At 41.9% G+C, this 17122-nt stretch overlaps 1 protein-coding gene across 1 annotated transcript in view; it reads right to left on the minus strand.

Annotated features, from left to right (window-relative positions):
- PDE11A (phosphodiesterase 11A) overlaps positions 1-17122 on the minus strand; it is a 572166-nt gene that overhangs the window by 105383 nt on the left and 449661 nt on the right. The window contains exons 13-14 of the mRNA XM_069733206.1: positions 16077-16186; positions 9771-9861 (exon numbers count right to left, since the gene is read on the minus strand). Of these exons, the coding sequence (XP_069589307.1) occupies positions 9771-9861; positions 16077-16186 (201 nt within the window). The remainder of the gene's footprint in view (positions 1-9770; positions 9862-16076; positions 16187-17122) is intronic.

Below are 17122 nucleotides of genomic sequence, written 5' to 3' on the forward strand. Positions count from 1 at the left end.
AAGTGAGTCAAAATAGTGGAAAAAGACTCAATTCCATCATTGCTTTTTGGGTCTTGTTTTTACAGCGTTCAGCATGTATGACAATATGATTCTACATGTCGGTACGATTACGGAGATACCAAATTTGTAGTTTTATTTATTATTTTCTGATTAAATTTAGTACTTTTTTGTTTAATTTTCCACTGATTGAGCGGTGTAAGGGCTTGTTTTTATTTTGGTAAGCTGTCGACTTAATTGGTAACATTTTTTGGGTACATGTAATGTAGTGGTTTCTTTTTATGACATTTTGGGTGGGAGGTGTAAAGAATAAAAAACAGCAATTCTGCATTAAATAATATTATATTACATTAAATTAATTGTTAAATTTATTAGATTTTGATAAATGGGACTTTTGAGGCCATGGTGATATCAAATATTTTTAAATTTTTTTATTTGGGACAAAAAGGGATGATTCAAGCTTTCTTTTTTTCTTTTGTCCCCCTAGAGTACTTGAACCTGCGGCTGTTTGACCACTTGTGCTATATAATGCAATACTATTAAATTGACAGAGGCATCTAAGTTGTTAAACCACAGAGATCGGAGGTAGCACTGATTGCTGCCACTAGAGGGAGGTGCTGGCTGTGTACCGCTGCAGGCAATCATCCTGTAAGGTGCAGGCTCAGCAGACATGCGCTGTACATGAACCACGGATATCGGGAAGGGGTACAGCTTCATACATCGCCCATAGGATCACATTGTATAAAAACGCCCCTGCCACAAGGTATCCATTTGTTTGCAGTGGCTCTCTATACATCCTTGCCTGAGGTATAAAGAACAGGTAAAAGGAATCCTATGGATATGTTTGATTTATATACAAGGAGCTCAGAAGAAATTTAAAGGGGTTGTCAATTATTGCTGAAATCTTCAGCAAGTGCTGCAGCTGGCAGAATCCTAATGGTGTGTAACACACGCACTGTTAGGATTCGGCTCCTCTCGCCATTTGCAGCAGACGTCATGTACCTGCAAGTTTGCGATTTGTATACTTGTGGATCACATGCAGACTAGCAGGAGACTCTAGTCTGCATGTGACCGCCACTACAACCGGCAATAGGAGCCAAATCCTAACAGTGTGAGCATTGCACACCATCACAAAAAGTCAATTGGCTACAGAATATTGTCGGCCAGTCTATAGCCAACATTACATAGGAAAACTATGAGGCTACGTCCACTTAGCATAGAAATGCAGTTCTTACAGGCGATGCCAGGGCCGGCCTGATCAACCAGGGGAACAGAAAGTCTTCAGTGGTCCAGGAGAGAGCAAGGTCATCATTGGAAACTGCTAATGGAGCAGATCACCTGCCACTGAGGCCTGTCACCTCCCTGGGTATCTATTCCATAGGTCATAGGGACCGCAGCAGAGTTTACGGTATCATTACTGGAATTAAATCCAGACCTAATAGAGTCACAAGGATGAGTCTACAGTCAGGCCGAGCCTACAGTCAGGCCGAGCCTACAGTCAGGCTGAGCCTACAGTCAGGCCGAGTCTACAGTCAGGCCGAGTCTACAGTCAGGCCGAGCCTACAGTTGGGCCGAGCCTACAGTCGGGCCGAGCCTACAGTCGGGCCGAGCCTACAGTCAGGCCGAGCCTACAGTCAGGCCGAGCCTACAGTCAGGCTGAGCCTACAGTCAGGCCGAGTCTACAGTCGGGCCGAGCCTACAGTCAGGCCGAGCCTACAGTCAGGCCGAGCCTACAGTCAGGCTGAGCCTACAGTCAGGCCGAGTCTACAGTCAGGCTGAGCCTACAGTCAGGCCGAGTCTACAGTCAGGCCGAGCCTACAGTCAGGCCGAGCCTACAGTCAGGCCGAGCCTACAGTCAGGCCGAGTCTACAGTCAGGCCGAGTCTACAGTCAGGCCGAGCCTACAGTCAGGCTGAGCCTACAGTCAGGCCGAGTCTACAGTCAGGCCGAGTCTACAGTCAGGCCGAGCCTACAGTCAGGCTGAGCCTACAGTCAGGCCGAGTCTACAGTCAGGCCGAGTCTACAGTCGGGCCGAGCCTACAGTCGGGCCGAGCCTACAGTCGGGCCAAGTCTACAGTCAGGCCGAGCTCTTCTTCCCAAGCGCTCTCCTGCACTGTGCAGTGAGGACAATAGTGCCCTCTGCTGGCAGCATCGGGTACAACAACTGTCATATTTTCTTTTTTCCCCCCCACTTTTATTAAAGGTTTAAAGGCACTGTCTGTAATTAAAAAAATAAAATGGGCTAACAGCAATAAAATAAAAAAAACCTCCATTTTCACCCCCCTCAGATCCAGCACTGACACTCCAGTGCTCTCTGTTTAGTTACTTGCTGCTGCACCATCCTGCACTTGCACTTGATCGTTGAAGCCAATCACTGGCCTGAGGATGTGTATGATGATATTGCTGAATGTGGGGAAAAAAAAACAATAACAAAAAAACAGAGACTGGCCCGGGACCACCAGAATGCTGGGGTTAAAGGCTTCAGGGGATTCAACAAATTTTTCATTTTATTAATTTTCCTTATGGTTGTCCAGTTTTTTTTTTCAAATCCAGGACAATCCCTTTAAGCCAGTGGTAACATGTTCTGATGGGTTTTACATTTAGCATGGCTAGAAATCATAAAAATCACAATGATCTCAAGTAGGACAGAAGGACGGAAGTTCTGGAGCCGTTATAGGTACCAGCAATCTGGTAATGTCTAAGGCCACGTGCACACGTTGAGTATTTGTTGAGTTTTTTTACGCTGCGTATTTTAAAAAAAAAATTGCAAGTAACCTATTCTACTTTTTGGGTGCAGAAAATCTGCAACATCAAAAACTCACCAAAAGTTCATGGTGGAAACATATCTTGGGTATCTTTTGTGGGAGAAGCCTTTCAAAGGGTAAGTTCCCGCGATGAGTTTTTTACGTTGCAGATTTTCGGCACTAATTAATTAAGATAGATTACTTGCATTTTTTTTTAAAAAAATATGCAGCGTAAAAAAAACTCACCAAAAACTCATCATCCGAACGGAGCCTAAAGGTTTCTCCAAGTCTTTTCCATTAAGATTTTCTCCTTAGGCTCCGTTCCCACAATGAGTTTTTGGTGAGTTTTTTTACGCTGCGTATTTGCAAAAAAAAAAATGCAAGTAATCTATCTTACTTAATGAGTGCAGAAAATGTGTAACGCCAATAACTCACCAAAAAGCTCATGGTGGGAGAAGGTCATCAATGATTGGGTAATGGATCTCCACTAGGACCCCCACTGTTCAGGGAAGATGTCATAGAAGCCGCCGTGTCTCGTATTGTGGCCCTTCTTATTCACATCATTGGGACCAGTCACATCCATTCATAATGACCAGCCAATGAGGCAAATGTAGTGGGGGAAAGACGAGGGCTCAGAAAATCACAGATTTAACAAGTCGTTTTAATTTTTATTAAATAAATTAATAGAATATCTTATCAGAGAAATCTGTTTTTTTGTCATCATGTCTTCATCATTTACTCCCAATTTATGGGTAAAATATGTAAAATCTGTTTTCAGTGAATACAGGCTTTCTGTTTACTAAGACAGGAGATGGTGGTCATAAAATTCTATGGAGGGAGGAGGATCTAGAGGCCGACACAGACATTCTGCAGCAAGTTCTCCTGGAACAATAGTTACAGTTCTCCGTAGAACTTCATGAGCACCAACTGTCATCTCCTATGTCAGTAAGTGCGACAGATTTCACCTGTGAATATAGAGTAATGAGAGTGAAAGATCTGTTCAGGGGGAGAAAGAAGCCGATTTCTCTAATAAGATATATTAGATGGTTTATTATTATGTCATGTAATATATATATATATTTAAAAAAAATCTAAGATGACCATTAGGCTTCATTCAGACGCCTGATTTTCTCATAGAAGTGTTATCAGTGGTTCTCATGGAGAACACTTGTTTCTGTGATAGCCTATGAGGTCATTCACGATATGTCCGATTTTGATTTGATCATCGGATCAAAATCGGCAATGTAAGTCAATGGGTCCGTGAAAAAAAAAAATACAGACCATAATCGGATGACATCCCAGTGCGGAAAGAAGGAGAAGGAGGAGAAACTTTTATTCTCCATGTATGAGAAAATAGGATGACACTCGGACCAAACTGATCAAAATAATCAGTCTGTTTAAAATTGGCCCTTACTCGTTAACTAGCAGACAGGGCCCAGCAGGAAGGCTATGGAGGGCGACTCAACCACTGAGAACCCCAGCGACCCGAAGAACATGGCACTGGATCCCGGCTCTGCCGATCCCCCTCTTGAATGGGGCAGAGGTGCACTCATGTTTAACCTCCACCCCCGCCATTGTCTATGGGACCGCTGGAAATAACTGAGTTCCATAAGCAATGAATGGAGCGAAGTGTGAGCATGTGCACCTCTGCCCCATTCAAGATGGAGAACCTGGATGCTCTGATCCAGTGCCATGTTCTTCAGATTGGACCCCAAAGATTAGACCTATTCTGTATATAGGGGATAGTCTACCATCTTCAAGATTATCCTTTAAAAAGGCAACAATAAGGAACCCCCCATGCTTTACCCTGCAGCTCTATGTTTCCAGATCGGCTGCAGTGTTTAATAAGCAGCGCTATACAATCCCTAAGATATCAGTGTATGGAGAGCTGATTTCCATCAATGGATAACAAAATACTACATTATATTTATCATATAATAGCGAAGCATATGGCAAAGAAAAAAAGACTTGATTGGGGGCGAATATTAAAATCCTTATATTCAGGATATAAATAAGATTATCCAGAAATTAGTGATGGTTTTCTGCTATATAATAAAAGAGCGAAAATCAATGATCGAGTAGTAAAGATGTGCGGCCTATAATGGCACCATATAGCCATACAGCTTGTCTCATGGAAATGTGCATTGCTGCAATTTCACTAAAATGACAAAATATTAATTAAAACACCAAAATGATCCTATAAGACCCTACAAATAGCTGCTCCATCCTACTGCGATGTCCGCATGTGGAGGAGCAGGTGGGCCCCATGAGTTGCCATTGGCCATTTTATTTTAATGACGCTGATATAGTAAATCAATGCACGATTAGGGTTTATCATGTAATGTTACTAACATATGACCTTATTTAATGGGTCAGTAGTCCATAGAGTAAATACATTTTATAGGTTTATTTATAAGTATATTTTACGCAGACTCGGCCATCGATCCTTGCACGGCGCTGGATGCCGCCACGCACCGCTATTGTTTTATTGTCGATCTACAGTGCCATCTAGTGTCCCTCTAGAGCAATGGCAGCCATGGAAAGACAATAGCATCAATCAGTATTTAAACATTGCCATCTAGTGTCCAGTCAAGGCAACTACATATAGCATTTACCGTAAACAGATTAAGGCCATGTTCACACGATCCTTTTTTTCATGCGGAATTGCCGCGATTTTCCCGCTGCGGGTCCGCAGCTGTTTTCCATGCAGGGTACATTACATTGTACCCTATGGAAAACAGGAACTGCTGTGCCCACAATGCGGAAAATAAAAAAAAAAGCCGCGCTGAATAGCTGCGGGAAAAAAGAAGTACCATGTCACTTCTTTTTTCGGAGCCGCAGCGGTTCTGCACCCATTGACCTCCATTGTGAGGTCAAACCCGCAGTAAAACCCGCAGATGAAAAAAATATCTGCGGGTTTTACTGCGGTTTGTGGTGCAGAACCGCTGCAGCAGGAAGTGCGGGGAAGTGGGCGGAAGTGCATGGGCGGAGTGTGGCTGCCCCCCCGTGCTCCGATCCCGCCCCCCCGTGCTCCAATCCCACCGCCCCGTGCTCCGATGCGCCCCCCCAGTGCTCCGACGCCCCCCCGTGCCCTAATCTCCCCCCCTTATACTTACCCGGCGTCCCGGTGTCCGTCCGGCCGTCTTCTCCCTGGGCGCCGCCATCTTGCAAAATGGCGGGCGCATACGCAGTGCGCCCGCCGAATCTGCCGGCCGGCAGATTCGTTCCAAAGTGCATTTTGATCACTGAGATATAATCTATCTCAGTGATCAAAATAAAAAAAATAGTAAATGACACCCCCCCCCCCTTTGTCACCCCCATAGGTAGGGACAATAAAAAAAAATTAAGAATTTTTTTTTTCCCACTAAGGTTAGAATAGGGTTAGGGGTAGGGTTAGGGGTAGGGGTAGGGGTAGGGTTAGGGTTAGGGGTAGGGTTAGGGGTAGGGTTAGGGGTAGGGTTAGGGTTAGGGTTAGGGGTAGGGTTAGGGGTAGGGTTAGGGTTAGGGGTAGGGTTAGGGTATTTTCAGCCATTTTAACCCTAAAAAACTTCCTAGAAAACACACAGACTCTGCATAGAAAACTGCATAAAAAAAAGGATCAAAAAACGCATCAAAAAAGGACAAAAAAAGGACCAAAAAAAGGACCTGTGTTTTCTGCCAAGAGCTGCAGTTTTTTAAAAAACAGTCCTGAAAAAAAAAGGATGGAAATCAGGAATGTGTGAACATACCCTAACTCCATTTTTTGGTTTATTTCACGGTAATTTTTTTCCTTGCCTTCCAAAAAGCCATATGAAATGTTATCCTTTTTGCAAAAACAAGTTGCAGTTTTGAATGACACAATTCATTTTACCATATAATGTGTTGAAAAAGGGGAAAAAATGATAAGAGAATTCCAAATTTGCTGGGATAAAGAAAGACGATTCCACGATTATTTTATTATTTTTTATTTTTACGATGTTCACTTTGTGGTAAAAATGACATGTTAACTTTGCTCTAAGGCTCAGTGTGGTTATGGTGGTATCAAATTTATACAGTTTTTTATGTTTTACAATTTTTAAAAAAATTGCTTTGCGTCACCATTTTTTGAGAAAAGCAGCAATTATGCTGAAGAATTGGCATTATTTGTATTTATACCGTATATCTATCTATATATATATATATATATATATATATATATATATATATATATATATATACTTTGCTTTTTTGTTTCCCAGTCCCCCTGGAGGAATAATGCTTGTATTTACTTGCTCACTGCTATGAAAATCAGAAAAAGATGTTTTACTGCCATCTGGTGGACCAGCTGAGAAATGCATTTTTAGAGGGTTCACTTGTACAGTAGATGTAAGTTGTGTTATAGAAGTTTTCATTCATGCAAGATATCTGCCAGTGCTGTCCAGAGGTTGTCGTCACCATTTGCATCAGTCCCTGTCCCCATTGTGGCTTATAATCTGCTTTTGATATTTTAGACAGACACTAGTGTCAATTTCATAGGAAGTCAACTGGCCTTTTAGTGTTTTTTTTTTTTTTAAGTATGAGGAACCAGCTGCAGCCCGGAGGGAACGCACATAACCATGGGTACAACATACAAGCTCCATGTACAGGTCTCTCTAGCTGCATAAGATAAGACCAATTTTCCTTCCTAAGACAAGATTCTGTTCAAGCAACCAACTCTATGGCCGGGGTCACACTGGCGTTGAATATGGGTGAACGCTGTGCGAGAAAACATCCCATAGCACTCGGCTCAGTGTTAATCATCCTTTATTTTCTCAGTCGTATTCGGTGTGCGTGTATAATCACATCGTGCTGGGACTGTACGCGTATATCGTCCGAGACTCGCTAATGCAAGCCTATGGGTGCGAGAAAAAAAATCGCACAGCACTCGGACTATGCGAGTGCTGTCCGTTATTTTACACACCGTTGTCCTTTGAAAAGCCGACAATTCATGTGCCGCATACAGTAAAATCACAATGACAGGTTAGAATAGATATATACACATAGAATATATATATATATATATATATATAGATGTCAGTGACACACACATATATATATACAGTGGGGGAAGTAATTAATTGATCCTTTGTGGATTTTGTAAGACACAACCAAGGGACCAGTGCGGAGCTGACTTAGGAAGAAATGTTTTTCTAATCTTGTCCCTCCCTTTAAGGATAGCCACCTATATGTGGCACCAGAGAGTTTTCTTTCTTGTGGGTAAGATTTGTGGCCTCAATTCTTCATTGCCATTTTTCTGGAGTAATTTTCTCCTTTTTGTTTTAGTGCCTTTCCTATTTGCGCTTTACTCTCTTTACATTTTGAACCACTTTTAAAGTTAATTTTCTTTTTTAAGACTTTTTTCATTTTTTCCTCAACAGCTTCAGCTTTGCTAATCCACATGTTTCAGGCTTTGTTCACGCATCAGTATTTTTGATCAGTATTCCATCAGTATTTGTATGGCAAAGCCAGGAGTGTCTCCAAAACACAGAACGGGTGTCAATCTTTCAATAATAATTTTTCTCTATAAGTTCCATTCCTAGTTTTGGCCAAAAAAAAATACTGATGCAAAATACTGACCAAATGCTAACACGCAAATATGCCCTTGGGTTACGTTCCCACCATGTTGGAGTATCTGGCCAGGACCAAGTCTACATTCCCATGATGAGCTCTCAGTTAGTTTTTGATGTTGCAGATACTCTGCACCATCTCTGCACCCATTAAGCAGAATAGGTTATTTTCATTTTTTTCGAAAATACGCAACGTAAATAACTCACCGAAAACTCATACGGGGAACGTAGACTGAGGCCGGGATCACACATGCGAGAAATACGTCCGTGTCTCGCATGTGAAACCCAAGCTCTGGCACCGGCACTCCAGAGCGGAGCGTGCGGCTCCATGTGTTGCTATACGGCCGCACACTCCGCTCCCAAGTGCTGGCGCAAGAGCTTGGGTTTCACATGCGAGACACGGACGTGTTTCTCGCATGTGTGATCCCGGCCTTAGACAGATTCACGACATGCAACTTTTAGCAAATGTCACATTGTATTGGCCCATCTCACTCCAGTCTTTGCCTGGAGTAAGGTTTCGGTAGACGTTTACAATTTGACGTATTTTTAGAGGAACATTCAACTTTTCTAAAGTTTTGCAACTTTTGGTGCTAGAAAGTTGCAAAACTGGCTAATGAAAAAAAGAGTTTTTGATTTTGCTCCATATTTATGTACTACATGGGCCATTTTGAAGAATCGGGTGCAAAAGAAATCAGCGAATACTATAAGATAAAAAGAAAAAAGAAAAGTGACTAAGGGCTTGTGCAGATGACTGTAGTTTCCGTCCATGAACTATCCTACAAAACACTGGAGAGCATCGGACCAATGTTATTAAATGAGGCCATGTGGTTGTACGATTTTTTTTCCTTGGACCGAGCGTTCTGAAGAAAAAAAGATCGCAGCGTGCACGATTTGCTTCGGATTGTATTCGGCCATTCTATGGGTCCGTCACAAAACATCATACAGATTTTCACGGACTGACAGAATGGAGAAACCTTTTGTTAATTCTCCACATCCGAGAAATAGGGATCCCACTCCGATCATACACTGATCAGAGTCTAATCAGCATAATCGGACCATTTCTCTCACATGGAGACCATTGCCTAAGAAATGTCAAATAAAGAATTGTAGTCTGTGTGTCTTATTTTTTTATCTAAGCGGCGTCGCCCCTACGCACTAATTAGACTTTTCTGTAATTCAGATTTTAATGGAGAACCAATCTTGCATGTGCCGCCAACACTGTACTGTGTGGTTTGGACCACTTTACTCTTGGGATTCCTTGATAGAAAGCCCATCTGAAACAAGATTTAAAGGGATGATCCACTGAATCATAGAATTTGCCCAAAAAAATATATTGGGACAAATTATTTTTTTCCTCGTAAAATATTACCAGACTTGTAATCCCAGGTAAAGTTTGAGAGTGGGGTAAATGCAACTTACAGTTTATTTCTAGGAAATGTGTCCCAACTTCCCAATTATGTGTGTACCTCGCTCTGAAGAATCATGACAGCGTGGTTAAAATGATGATGCTCCAAGGTGGCCGACGTTCCGTAGAGCTGAGACAGAGCCGAGCCGCTTCTGAAAATGGGAAAGAAAGAATGTCAGCACAATGACACCTGTCGCCGGGCCATGCAATGTTGGTATCCCACTGATTTCATCAATCTGGATGAGCTGCAGGAGTGACAGCCGGTGACTCACTGTTCACTGAACTTGCCGAGAAAAGAATACTAGATGTGAACCATCATGGCTGAATACTGATATGATATGCCGCGTAACAACAAATATTAGGTTTTTACTAAAATTTCCTGGAGATAATAATGATGTGTGTACATAATGTTCAGCTGAATGACCCTTGTCAGAAACTCTCCCAACTTTGTAAAAAGAGAAGAATAAAGTTATGGCAAAGTGCGCTGTAAGGAAAAGGGAAAAATTCTGCTAAAGGGAGATTATGAGGTCTCATTACGGGTCTGAGGTGGGGTATGTCATTTTTTATTGGGTCTGATATGGCGACTGATCTAGATACAGGGGTGGGCTGGGGTCTGCAATTTTTTATGGGGTCTGATGTGGTTTCTGTATATAGAGCAGGGACTGATCCAAATATGGGGTCTGTATACAAGGGGGTCTTGCCTGGGGTCTGTATCTTTATTTGGGAGGTCTGGAGTGTGGTTTGTATTCCTCTTGCTGAATGGAGTCATATGTACCATTTCTGATTCTAATGCTATCAGTAAGAGGTACAAGCTATATATACATATGGGGAAGCATATGGGAAAAGATTTTAGCAACGCGTTTCACACACAACTTTTTCTTGCCCTCTTCTGAATTAAAACCATGAAACATGACGGGTCTGCCAAGCAACAGACACCAATGACACAAAAAAGATTAAGTTAACTTATAGTAGAGTATATCAGGGTTACATTGTGAATCTATAGGAACTGTGGACAGAGCTTCCAAACGGAGCCTCCAACGGCATTGTAGGTAAAACCTTATTTACAACGTCCTGTGACTAGGGGTACTTGGCTTAAAGATGTTAAAGAATAAGTCAGCACACTTCCAGAAACAGCAGATCTTGTGGGGTGTTTCCATACAAGTAAAGCTTAGTAGATGGATGCTAGGCAGCAGCAAGACTCCAAAATCAGACTACACAGGTTTTGCTCGTAGTCTGTCACCATGGAGACGTGGACATCTGCTTAGGAACTGAAGCTATAAAATGGTCATATAGTATATTTTCAATAAAGGTTACAAAAAGTTAGAACTCTCTTTAATCAACTACCTAATAAGTTTTCATAGTACAAATGCAAAAGTGCTACCACACTAGACACCACCGTTTACCTCTCTCCAAACTGTTTATTTGGTATGTGGGGTCGTAAACTAATGATACAAAATGATAGTGTGAGCAATTAGAGTGGTAATACTCTCTAATATAGGTACTGCTCAGTAATGCAATAAGGATACAGTCAGAAGTGGCTACAGTGTACATAGTGATATATATTATGTATAATGGTTGAGGAATGTTCTGCCACGTTGAATGCACTTGGGTAAATCATCAAGATCCACAGCTGGCACCTCTCTTTGCAATTACCAACTGATGATGTCCCAGATGTGATCAATAGGAGACAAGTCTGTAGATGCTGTAGTCCATGATATCATATTTAGGCCATGTAGGCTGCTCACTGTAGCACAAACAATATGCGACCAGTCCTGTAGTGTTGACAAAAAAGCTTCTGGGACACTTCGGAAAAAATTCTGGGACACTATTGAGGCATTCTGTACTGCAAGCTTAACGTGTCAAACAAGTTCTACACAAACCATTAAAAGTCACTTGCGTGACATTGGGCTACGAACCAGATGTCCAGCTAAAGGCGTTCTACTGACCTCACACCACTGATCTCACGGAGCAGAGCAAGAAGGCAATGGAGGTCTATCTATTATTTGGCATAATTCAATTGATTCACTCTGTACATAAAAAAGCAGCATATCATCATTCATTAACCAAACTACCCAGTTTATTATTATATAGAGATATAGGTAAATGTGTGAACAAGGGTAGTGTAATATTTGTATGCAGGTGAAAAGTGGGCCCCCACAGTCAATGTTACTGGTGAGCCCTTAGCACCCCAGTCCAACACTGGCCTGCAGAGTCTCCCATCGTCACATCTGGGACGTCATTGATCGGCAATTGCACAAGTTGATGCCAGCAGGAGATCTTGATGATTTACCCAAGAGTATTCAGAGCATCTTCCTCAGACAACCATTAATTTCCTCATTAATAAAAGCCAAGGTGTGAAAATGCCGGGATTTCTGCATGTGACGCTCATACTCCATACTGAATAAATCGAAATATTTAGAAAATGTTGTTTCCATTTTTCTATCATATGCAGATTATTAACATGTCTAACCATCCTGTGATTTCCATAATTCCACCACTTCTTGGTGTTGCATTTTCAATGTTGAGGGGTGTATATTAACTGTCTTTGAAATAAAAAGAATTTACGCGAAGAAAAGGGAACGAAAGGAATAACAAATTCTCACTTTATGAGGTTAAATGTGATGTGTTGGTGGATGAGTACGATCATTTGTCATGTTCTGCTCTGCTCTCCCCCTTACTCTGCCACTGTTTGATATTGAGCAATGCTGAGATTTTAGCCAGACCCCATAATACTATAGTAGCAGTGTAGACAATAATTGGGTCAAGGGCTGAAGGCACAAATGGTTAAAATGTGGCAGTGGAAGAAATAAAGAATGTAATTATGAAATGGAGAATTGTTGTGAGGGGGTGGAGAATAGGATTGGACTGTCACAAGAGATTTATGTGCCGTACTCTTTTACTTCTGGATCCCAGCCTGTGATGACAAGATGGGTTTTCATTCTCCAGAAATGAGTAAAAGAGATTATACTTGGAAAGGAATAGACTACGACTCCCTGGAGGAGTCCTGAAAAGTTCCATCATCCTGATATTTAATCAGTATGGTAACTGCGATATGGTGGGGGGATTAGGAAGAATATAGCACTGGTGACACCATCGCCAGAATTAAAGGTCTACCTAAAATATGTGTAGAAATGTCCTGTTAGGTTGGGCCTTCAGGGGTCAGGATATATTGTCATAGTACTGTATATTTTTACCATGCACTAGAAGAAGAATTCCAATTAAAAATATTAGGAAAACCAAGGGGGGTAATTGATCAAAACTGCTGCTAAATAAAACTGAATTAGTTGCCTTTGGCAAATAAAATCAGCAACCTGGTTGGTTGTAATGAGCATAAGTGCTGGACACCAATGCAAACTTCAGTATGGCACCTGTAGCATCTATGTCGCTTCCTGATACCCCTGTTTCTGCCTCTGTCACCGTCATTGAGGGTGACACAGGGCGTCAACGTAACAGACCTGTTCAATACCCTGGGTCTTGTGGTGCCGTCCAGGCAGAGAGTTTGGGGGTTATTTCCAGTCTTTGGTTTTGTAATAACTCCCTGCTGTGAGCCATGGATGGAACTGCTCGCTATATCAACTCCTGATTTCGTCTCCTACCCCCAGTTTTTAGATTTGAGTTGACCCTGGTGCAATCACTACATTGCTCTTTCCTGACTAGTTTGATTCCTGATTCTGACCTCGGCTTGTGTGTAGACTATTCTTCCGCCAAATTATTCTGTTCCTGACCTTCTGGTATTGGCTCGACTTCCTAACTGTCCCCTGCCAGCCCAAACTATCGACCAGCAGCTACTCCGTGGACTCAACCCTTGGGCCTCAATCAATGTGCTACTGCTGGCCAAGAAACAGGATGTTGTGTGCCAGAGTCTGGAAGGACTGATGCCCTCTGTCTCCTAAACTATAGGGTTAGCCACAATGGGAACATAGGAGATAAAGAAAAAAAACTCTACAATGGCCACAAAACAATGTTTGGCACTGTAATGTTCTGGTTACATCCAGCCACTGTCGGAGAAGATATGAGCTGATTAGTGGGCTGCTGGGTGATGGACCACCACCGACCATGTTGCTGATGTATCCATAGGATAGCTTATGTCTAAGTCAACTTACTTACATGGTGCCAACATATTCTACAGCAGTAGAAAACAACGGGGAAAACATACAAATAGACTGCATAGTGCCACCACTAGGGGGAGATAAACATATGGGGCTAATATAAATGAGGACGTGTCATCAGGCCAAAAGTGTCCAATTTTTTTATTATTCCCTCTACTCCTATGAGTAACCCTTTTTTTTATATCCACCATACAATTTCAGAGAAATATATTTTTCTAGTTAGTGCTAATGTTTATGATATTTACAAGAAGGCTTGGTACAAGGGATTCTTTGGGGGCGTTTTCTTTAGTATCTCTACCTTTTTACCTTGTGAACCAAGCCTTCTTGGTAAAGACCATAAATAGTAGCACTAAATAAAAAGGTCCAAACCTCTGGAACCATATTGTGGATTTAACAAGAAGAACAGAAAATGGAATACTCAGGGGAGTGGCAGGAATAAAATAAATAGTAAAAACTGGCCACGTTTGATCAGGTGATAGCTCCTCTTCAATCTCACAGCGTACAGCTAACATCTGGATTTAACACTTTGTGCTGCCCCCCAAAACCCCAAATAAATGTAACCCTATCAGGAATGTACATGGATCTTTTCAGAAGAAGGCAGGCACCGAAACGTACGTCGGGGTTTTCTCCTGGGTTTAGCACCACAATCCTGTAAAGGTATTAAGTAACACTGTTTCTTTATCTCTTTGGATGTACTGCTGTAATATTCTTTATAAACTATGACTAATCTAATAAACATATTTCATTAGCAGCTATCATTTGGGTACTCTATGAGCGATTAGACACACTAATTTAGTAATGAGCTATTTATGCGGGTCGTGGTGCCACCTAGTGGCTTCCCATTGTTTCATATGTTTTTATATGTATTTGTGTATCTTTCAGTATAGATATTATGGTTATTTATAAATGTGGCTCTCTTTCTCACTTGATTTTTGTTGCTTATATTCTGAACCTTTCACTTTTTCCATGTGGAATGTCGATTTTCGACGGACCCACTCAGGGGAGCACATGCATTTGTAATGTGACTGTGGACATTTTTGCTAAATGGATCCTTTCTTCCGGAGTCAGAGGTACAGCTATCCACAGGTTGTGTGCTGTGTTACAGGCTTGCCTTCATTTACTTCGACAGGCGTGCTGCAATACAAAACACAATCTTTGGACAGGAGTGACGCTGTTCCTAGAAGAAAAAGCCAAGTTTTTCTATATAAATGATCAGCAAAGGAGGCTATCATGTTAGGTTTGGTACTCGTCCACGCAACCGTATTTTCAGCCAGAGTGCTGTCTGTGAAAACAACAGACCAATGTTAGGCTACGTTCACATTTGCGTTGTGCTGTGCTGCGTCGGCAACGCAACGCACAACGCATGCAAAAACGCATGCAAAACGCAGCTTTTTGTGATGCGTGCGTTCATTTTTTCATGATTTTTGGCGCAGAAAAAACTGCATCATGCAGCGTTTTCTGTTGCGCCAAAAAGACGCATGCGTCACAAAACGCAAGACAACGCATGTCCATGCGCCCCCATGTTAAATATAGGAGCGCATGGCGCATGCGTCGCCGCGGCTGCGCCCGACGCAGCCCCGCATAACGCTAATGTGAACGTAGCCTTAATGAGGCAGTGCATATCAGCAATTTTTTTTCATTGACTGAATCTGCATGTGAAAAAAATGGCAGCATGGGCTAGAGTCTTCCATAAATCAGATGAGACACACGTGTTCAAGTCTATGGGTGCGTAAAAAAAAATCGGATCATATTATACGATTATTACGGTACAATTTTGTATATGCTTGTAAGAACCTACCCTAAAAGTGAGAACAGGCGGTGTGCTTGGCCACGCAGCCGAAATTCTGCCCTCTACTGGCCGCACATATTGCTTCGAAATGGTAAGGCTATTGGCCACTGCTGGCGGAGACTTTTGGCTGCACGGTCAGCCACACCACCTGATTACACTTTTACTATATAAAAAGTAATGTCAATTCGCAAGCGACGTGTCAATGTGAGCAGCAGAAATGAGCCCTTGGATTTAAGAGGCCTGCTTATAGAAGAAAAATACAGTTGACAGCATGAAATGAAAGAAATCCTGCAATTAAAGCAAGAAGAGCTGCTGCATCATTTCCCATAATGTGTTTACACAGCAGTTGATAGCTTTGTTCATGGAGCATAAAAATGAATATTCTCATATATAAATCTACACATCAGTGAACAGAATGTAAGGATTTACCAAAGTCAGTTATGGGCTCAGTAACAATGGATGAACTTACTTGGCCTGGAAGGCATTATTGGTTCCTCTGTGGTCAAGATCGTGACACAGACACCCCACGAGCACCGCCAGTATCTCCGTGTCGGTCAGAATTTCCTGGAACCCCGCTGTCTGCAGATTAAAAATAAATGCGACTGTAACTCCTGCCTGCAGCAAACTTGAGAAATCTCAGCTGATGTGGATACAATGGCTTAGTTCCGGGAAAAACTTTTTTTTTTTAAATTTAACACTGTATAACACTACTAGTTTATCATGATGTGCTTCCATTGAAATGAAGCAAATTCCCAAGAGTAAACCAATAACAATTCAGTTTTTGGTATATATCACATTGAAAACAAACAAAATAACCTATTGTTGAAAAAAAAATGCATTTTTTTAAAATGTTGGTCTTTTTTTTAATGTAAAAAAAATATTAATTAACTATTACATTTTTTTTCCCCAACAACTCAGAATCCAGGGTTTTGTGAGTAACGGCAGGTAGATTGGGTCTTGATGCAAAAAAAGCATCCTCATACCAGAAGAGTATGTTCCCATGCGAGGCAAATGCAGCAGATACAGTATATGGATGGGAAATCTGCCGCATTATACAGTACAGACATTGCTCATGTGATTTATATAAATTGTATGCACAATCTGAGCAGAATATTCATAACAGTAATTGCCTTACGTTCCAGATTTGATATTTGCAGGATATCAATGTATGGTGCACGTTTCTAAGGGTAGAATTGGCAGCTTCGACGTATCATTTTACAGAAATATCTGCAGCAGCATAAACAGTGGGAGCGGGAGGTCCGCAGAGGAAATACCCTGCGGGAACACTTCATTGGGTGCATTTGCACTAAAAGATGGTGGTGGCCACTAGTGATGAGCGAACGTGCTTGGATAATGTCTTATCCGAGCATGCTCGGGTGTTATCTGAGTATTTTGTAGTGCTCGTATATTATGTTCGAGTCCCTGCAGTTGCATGATTCGTGGCTGTTAGACAGCCTCAACACATGCAGGGATTTCCTGTTTGTTAGTGAATCCCCACATGTTGAGGATGTCTAA

The sequence above is a fragment of the Ranitomeya imitator genome, chromosome 7 (assembly GCF_032444005.1).
Source record: "Ranitomeya imitator isolate aRanImi1 chromosome 7, aRanImi1.pri, whole genome shotgun sequence".
NCBI classification, from domain to species: domain Eukaryota; kingdom Metazoa; phylum Chordata; class Amphibia; order Anura; family Dendrobatidae; genus Ranitomeya; species Ranitomeya imitator.